The sequence below is a fragment of the Uloborus diversus genome, chromosome 1, assembly GCF_026930045.1.
Source record: "Uloborus diversus isolate 005 chromosome 1, Udiv.v.3.1, whole genome shotgun sequence".
NCBI classification, from domain to species: Eukaryota; Metazoa; Arthropoda; class Arachnida; order Araneae; family Uloboridae; genus Uloborus; species Uloborus diversus.
The window spans coordinates 47,556,486-47,564,055 of NC_072731.1; the positions used below are offsets into that span (position 1 = coordinate 47,556,486).

Genomic DNA, 7,570 nt, shown 5'->3' on the forward strand with positions numbered 1-7,570 from the left:
TTCTCACCCGGAGACTCTCATGGCACTTGGCTAAGAACAATGCTCTGACCAATACGGTTTTACACCAAATAAATCTGCTGAAGGTGTCCTCTCTCGCTTATGCGAGATTGTTGCATATGGCAAAAGAAAAAATCTTTTTACTGTCTTGGTATTTATGGATATCAAGGGAGCATTTGATAACGTGCGGTGGCCTGCTGTTATTGATCTACTTAAAAAAGCTCGAGTTCCTGCAAATATCTTATAACTTTACAAAAATTTCTTACACAATCGATTTGCTGAGCTTACTCTTGGGGATGTCAAGAAAGTGTGCCAATTGGAGAAAGGCTGTCCTCAAGGTTCAGTATCTGGTCCCAGTTTGTAGAATTTAGTTATGAATGATCTATTACAAAAACTTTCGTCATTTATTGGATGTTTTAAAATTGCCTTTGCGGATGATTTACTACTTATTTTTCAAGAAAAAGATTTCCATAATGTTTGTACTCTTGCACAAGATGTACTTGATTTTACTGTGGAGTGGTCAAGGCTTTTCAAGCTTGAGTTTCATCCAACTAAAACAAAAGCTATGATTGTACATAAGAGGACACTTAACAACGAACTTTTGAATCTAAAACTTGGTAATTTCCCAATAGAAAGCGTGGAGGAAATGAAATATCTTGGAGTTATCATTGATTTTAAATTCCAATGGAAAAAGCACATTTCTTTTCTTTCGAGTAAGATTGAGAAGTTTATTTGTGGATTTTATTGCATTTGTCGAAACAACTATGGAATTACCATGGATACTGCGAAACTCATTTATAATCAAGGGCTACTGCCGGTTATCTCTTATGCCTCATGCATCTGGGGGCACAGCTTAAAAAAGAAAATAAATCGCAAAGAAATCAGAAAACTGCAGAGAAGAGTCCTTTTGAGAATCGTCAAAGCTTACCGAACGGTGAGTTACGAAACCATTTTTGCTCTGGCCGGTGCGCCTCCTTTGGACTTGCAACACGATGCTTGCTCAAGATGCTTATCTCCGCTCCGTTCGGGATGTTCACTTAAATAGTACTCTCTCTCCCTCCGATCTTCCTCATCCCTCTAAAAGAGTTCCTATTTCACTTGTAGATTTCAATGCCACTAATTTGAACAACTATGATTTTGTTTGCTTCACAGACGGCAGTAAGATCAATGAAAGAGTCGGACTAGCATTTGTTTTGTATCAGCATGAGATTGAGTTCTCCATTCATCAGTTCCGTATCAGTGACAACTGTTCCGTTTTCCAAGCCGAGCTCTTGTGCTTAAATCTCGCAGTGAAACACGTCTCGAATTTTCTTGGAGCTAAAGTACTGATTTGTAGTGACTCTCTTTCCTCTCTTTTTTCTCTTTTGAATGTCAGAAGTTTTGAAAAGCTCATTGTGGAAGTTCAAAGCATTATAAGCAATATTAATTCACACGATATTTGTGTCGATTTTACCCATGTGCGAGGCCACTCAGGAATTCGAGGAAATGAAAGAGCTGATGCTTTAGCAAAAGAGGCTACTCGTTTACCTTTTTCCTTAGATGTAGCTAATCATCCCTCGTTCTGGAAACTGTTCTACTCTAAGAAAGCTACTAAGAATTGGAATTCAGAGTATCTGTCTTCAAATAAGGGAAAATGGACCAAGCGCTTCCTTCCCACTATTTTCTTTAGATTGAAACGGCAACATCTCAAAACTGATTTTTTTGTCACTCTGTTTCTTACTGGGCATGGTAATTTCAAAGAGTACTGCATAAATTTAATATTTCTACTAGTAACGTGTGTGATTGTGGACAGGATATTGAAAATCCAGAACACTTGTTGTTTCGTTGCAATCGTTTTAACCCCCAGAGAGAAATTCTTATGCGGGAGCTGAGGAAGTTGTCCGTTTCTTGGCCTCCTGCTCCTTCTGCTCTGGTTCACAGCGTCGAGACTTTTTCTCTTTTTAAACGTTTTATTTATTCAGTTGTTTGACCTTTTTGTATGTGTGTGTGTGTGTGTGTGTGTGTTTTTTTTTCTTCTCTATTCGTTGTTAATTGTTTGTATGTTGTGCTCATTTTATTTTGTGTATTTTGTACTGTTGTGCCTCTTACCTTCGGGCCCTATGTGATACTATGTGGTGCATAGGGAGTTTCTTTTTGTGTCTAATTAAAAAAAAAACCCTCACTTCAACAGTGAATATTTTATGCCGTTTTGGATTTGTTTCCTTCCCTCCAAATAACGAGTGAATCAGTTTCTTCACGAAGTGGAGTTGCTTTTAGCTCAGACAAAACTTTCTGACTTACATAACTACTTTGACTACCAGAATCCGCCAAAGCCCGAATTATTTTTTCTCGATTATTACATTTAATCCGAACACACAGAGTTTGCAAAAATACAGTTTGAGTTTTATCAAAGTTAGAGAGAGAATTTTCAGACTTAGAAACTACTTTCACAATTTTTGACTTCTAGCTTTGGACACATTACATAAAAATGAGGTTCTCCAAAACCATTACATTTTAAATCTCTTTTTAAGTTACAATATTTACTGATATGATTTGAATTAAAACATATAAAACAAACCCTTTTTTTTAACAATATTTTTTGTTTTTCATTTACAGTCATCTTTTTTGCAATGTAACATCTATTACTTTGATGACTTTTTCCACAAAAAATACAACTTTGAAATCGCTTACCCTTTTTCTCAGTACTTACTAACGCTGCATCTGTCGCTAGGTCGCTTTCTTTCTCAGTTGTGGGCTCTCGTTAGCGCAAATTTGAGTTCGTGCCGAAGCCAGTTCTTGCGAGGCGAACCATTTCTTCTCCATTGACTTCTTGGCGAAGAAAGGTCATTAACTGCTCTAAACTGCGACAGTTCTTATCTTCGGTTAAATCATGATTTTGGCTTCTTTCCCACGTTACTAAAACTTCTTCCGGCAGACAGCTCTCAACCAAAGGTGTCAAGAAATCTCCATACTTTTCTTTTGTCCGTCCAAGGGTTTCCAACGCGCGATGTTTTCCTTCCAATTCGTCATAGAGGGATGGAAGATCAGCTTTCCCCCGTCCTGCGGCGCGCATTTTTCATAACTAATCTCAATAAATCTCGAACATACACTTGCACCAGCAGATCATCACGGCCAAATCTTTCCTTTAACTGCTGTATTGCTTTACAATAATTTTCTCCGGTAGCAGGAAAACTCAGCACTAATCTTTCTGCCTTCGATCCAGGTTCCACCGATTGAATTAAATATTCCATTTTATCTTCATTATCAATGCCCTTGTCCTCATGGATTTTCTTGAACTGGCTCCAAAAATTCAAAAATTCTCTTGCTTCGCCGTTAAACTTTTTAAGTTCTATCGTCCGCACCTTAAAGTTGCGCTTACTGATGTTCCCATTACGCTGAACATTTTCAAACTTTAAATCAAGCAGAGAGCAAATTTGAATAAACTTGTCCCGATAATTTTCTGCTTCTTCACAATCTTCACAATAAGCCTCCTCGGCATTTTTATCTTTCAACAGCAGTTCAGATATTATATTCTGACAATCATCTAGCCGCATGAATTTGTCAGAAATCTGATTTCTTAAAATTAAAATTTCATTCGAATCAGAAATTTCCTTCAAAAGTTCAACTTCAATTTTTTTCATACTGAGGGTAAAAGACGTCTTCTGCACTTTTCTCTGAGCTTTCAAGGTAGTTAAATCCATCTTCTTATATAAATTCTAAGCACCCGTCCTATCACAGACGCCAAATTATGTTGAATACAAACTGAAATTCCAACGATGAATTACTTTATCAGGACTGCATTAATCAATGCGGGGTGCTGGAATCCAATAAGATCACCTTTTCTTCATAAAAAGACATTTGTTTAGCTAAAACTACAAGAAAACTACAGAGCCTAAAATATCTTGGCATTACAGCGCCTTTTTCAAACTCCTACTAATTTCAATTTAATTTTACAGTGATCTGACAATTTCTCGTGCATCACAATTATCATTCATGGGAACTCTCTTCACTTCTGTTCCCAACACAGATCTTGTCATTAATACTTTTTGAGGCATCTAAACCTTTCGCGTTCTGCACTTCATTAGACACGAGAACAACAACAACAAACGCCTATACAAATTAGTGGAATTCCGTTAGAAATGCCTTTTTTTAAAACAATACCCCAGTGCTATCTATTTTTTATTAAAACATTTCTTGCAAAAAAATATATAACTCTTAGATTCTACAAAATGAAATATTCTACTACACTTTACTTACGTAACCCGATAAGTAATCACATTCCTACGCAATGCTAATACTATGACCTAACAAATCTTAAATCTATTCTGATAGAACGCAAGACGCATCGTTACCATTAAGAATTGCTAGAACGATCAACATCGGGAACTTTACCCTGCGTAAATATGAAGAAATGGATGGGATGACAGAGAGCGAAAAAAGTAGCAGAGATGATTGATTTTTCTTTATTTTCTGCCTCGTAATGATTTATGACATCTATGATGAAACTTTTGTAAAAAAATTCCGCTTTTTTCAATATTATACAATAGTTTTCCTAAATTAAAGATATTTATACATTCTGAAATTATTTCATTCAGCTTTGAAATGATGCCAGCTGTAAAACAGTAGTGAAAACCATCCAGAAAGTTAACTTAATCACTTCGCTGACAAGAAATGTGTGCACAGGTGTCCCTCATATATTAGACATTAAAATCGTAAAATGCGATGTAGTTCTGATTTTTAGCCTACTTTCCCAGTAAAAATCAGCGAAAGAAGAAAAAAGCATGAAAGAAGGCTTAATACATCTTAAAAATTTCCCGAAAAACAAAAAAAAGTCAAAAATAAATAAAATAGTTAGATAAATATTGAAAAATTAAAAATTGGAAAGTAGGGTATTGAGATGGGGAAAAATATCTGTCGGTCTGTCTGTCTGTCGTCCCCCCCCCTAATAACTTTTGAATGAATAGTTCGATTCGAACAAATTTTTTTTTTGTTAGAAAGATCTCGGCGAGGACATTTCATTCCCATAATTCATTTTTTGATTGGAACAATTTTTCGTTCAATTTTGAACAGTTCAAAAAAACTTAACATTAGCGCCTACGGGGAAATTCAAATCAAAAATAAATCTTGAACTTAGAAGCGAAGTGGCTTCAAACAAACTTTGTAGGGAAAAACTTTTGATAAAAAACATGTATCGAAAATATCTTTTTGATTTGAACAAGTTTTCGTTCAATTTTGAACAGTTCAAATCTCTTAACATTAGAGCCTAAGGGGAAACTGAACGTCAATATAGATTCCAAACTTAAAGGCGGATTTACTTCAAACAACCTTTGTTGGAAATAGCTCTTGACGACCTACTCCCGACTCCGACTACGAGAATTTAGGGGCACCTGACACCGACTCTGACTCCTGTTCCCGACAATTAATCGGACTCCGACTCCCCGACTTCGACTCTGACTTCGTAGCTTTGGCAAACATTTATACACGGAGGACAAATGACTGACTCCGATTCTTGGATATTTGACTCCGACTCTTTTATCCCAAAATGAGATTGACTCCGACTCCGCTGCTGTGGTTTTAACTGTGAAATAATTATTGTTGATGTGATTTGTTTTTATTTTCACGCTAAAGTTTTAATTTAGGTATTTAGTTTTCGGTTAATAAACTCGAAAAATATGCGCAGACGATTTTTTTTTTTTTTTTTTTTTGACAATGAAAATTATTTCTTTAAGGTGACATTTTATTGTTTTTTTTATTTTGGTAAGTGCATTAATTCGTTTTAAAAACTACTTTTGGCAACAGGGGAAAAAGAAACGATTTTTTTTATATGATGTATTTATTTTAATGAACTTATTATTATTATTTTTTCGTTTTGAAAGCTGTTAAAAAAATTTTTTAATGGAAAGAAGTGTATTAGCTGCTTTGTTTAAAAGGTGCTGCTATTTTATTTGTTCGTTTTTTTGAAGAAAAGTAAGGAATATTTTATTCCTAGAAATCAGCTTAAAATATTAAAAAAAAATATGTTTGAAAAAATTTGCGATTTTAGCTATTTTTGAGAATATTGATCAGGTACTAGAAAGTAGTATGGGTATACGGGAAAGTAGGCTCGTCTAGTTCTAGACGGAACTTCTTGTTTAATATGATGTTTAGGTCAGTTAGGTTAGTGTAAATCCTAAGTTTGTACTTTTCAAAAACCTGTGCTCGCTGCGTAGTTTGCGAAAAACTGCAAAGTTTTTGTGCTTTTTTTCAGTTTTTTCTTTATAACTCCTAAACTATCCAGCTTTTGACCCTAAATGTGAATACCCGTTCAAAAACACATTAAATTTTGAATAATTTAAGCAGCTTAAGTGGCGTTCAGTACGACCAATAGTTTAGGAGATATCGTACTTCAAAAATTGGCCAATTTTGGCGAAAAATGAAAAATATTATGCTTTGATCACATTCCACGCCAAATATGAACATGAATTCCCACTCTAATTGAAAAAAAAACTTGATATAATGTTACAGTACATTTAACTGACTTTCATTTAAGCTAGAAACGAAGTCTGTAGATTCAATAGTTCTTTTACAATCGCAAAACAAACAAATAATCGGAAAATTCGATTTTCGAAGAAATGAGACAAAACACTTTTCAAGACAATATGGAAGATCCTATTCTAAAAAAAGGGGGCAAAGAATGATATAATAAGACTCTAATGTCTGTTTACATAAGTTATGTCCGCAGGCAAAACAGGGCGGTTATACAAAAAAATTACATAGGCCAATAGTTTACAGTCATTTATGCGAGTAGCGCAAACATTCCTTCCTCTACTTATCTATACTTTCACATTGATGAATTTTCTGCCGTATTTCGTTTTTCGACTGGAAAGTTATCTATCTAGTTTGATTTTGAACAGATAATATTTTTGAACAAAAGATTTTCAGTGCAAAACGTTTTCCATTAGAATAAGAGAGATGTGGGCAAAAGAAAAAAAAATACAGAATGATTTCAAAAGGGTGAAACTGTTTACATGTTAGTTTTATCATTACAACGTAACTTCAAAATTAACTACACTTAATGTCTTAATTGTATGGTGTCTGATGGGTACAATCGTACTCCGAAACCGAAAAAAAAAGGATAGGTCGATTTCTTTTCATTTTATTATTTTTCTTTTTTTTCATTTTTGTCGATTAGAATGGCAAAAATGTTGTGGGCAGTCTTTTCAATGGCAGATTGCACGAAGCTAAACATCCAAGATCAGTTCTGCAACAACAGCAATACTCCCAAATACCCTTCTTGCCCTAAAATGAGAAAAATCTGAAAATCGGGTGAGGCTGGATCGTTTTATGTAATGATTGGTGAACAGTAAAACGAAGACAGTAAAACGTCCTTGAGTCATTCCAGCTCTCCAATAAAGTTAACATGAGCATAATTCATTAAACTCACCGAAAGAGCACACAGCTGAATTGTTTAATATGTTACATTTATGGATTAGTTCTTTCGAACTCTTCTTAAGTTTCATTAGATTCAGTTCATTTATTACACAAATATGCTCACAAACTACGAAAATTTATTGATTCACAAAACCTTGAAGTTTCTTCCAGTGTACATAAAAAT

At 34.7% G+C, this 7,570-nt stretch overlaps 1 protein-coding gene across 1 annotated transcript; it reads left to right on the top strand.

Moving 5' to 3' along the window:
* Positions 1-989: 989 nt before the first annotated feature.
* Positions 990-1,868, top strand: LOC129220058 (uncharacterized). Its single transcript, XM_054854432.1, has one exon. It carries the CDS (start codon positions 990-992, stop codon positions 1,866-1,868), a length of 879 nt encoding a protein of 292 aa, XP_054710407.1.
* Positions 1,869-7,570: the final 5,702 nt, after the last annotated feature.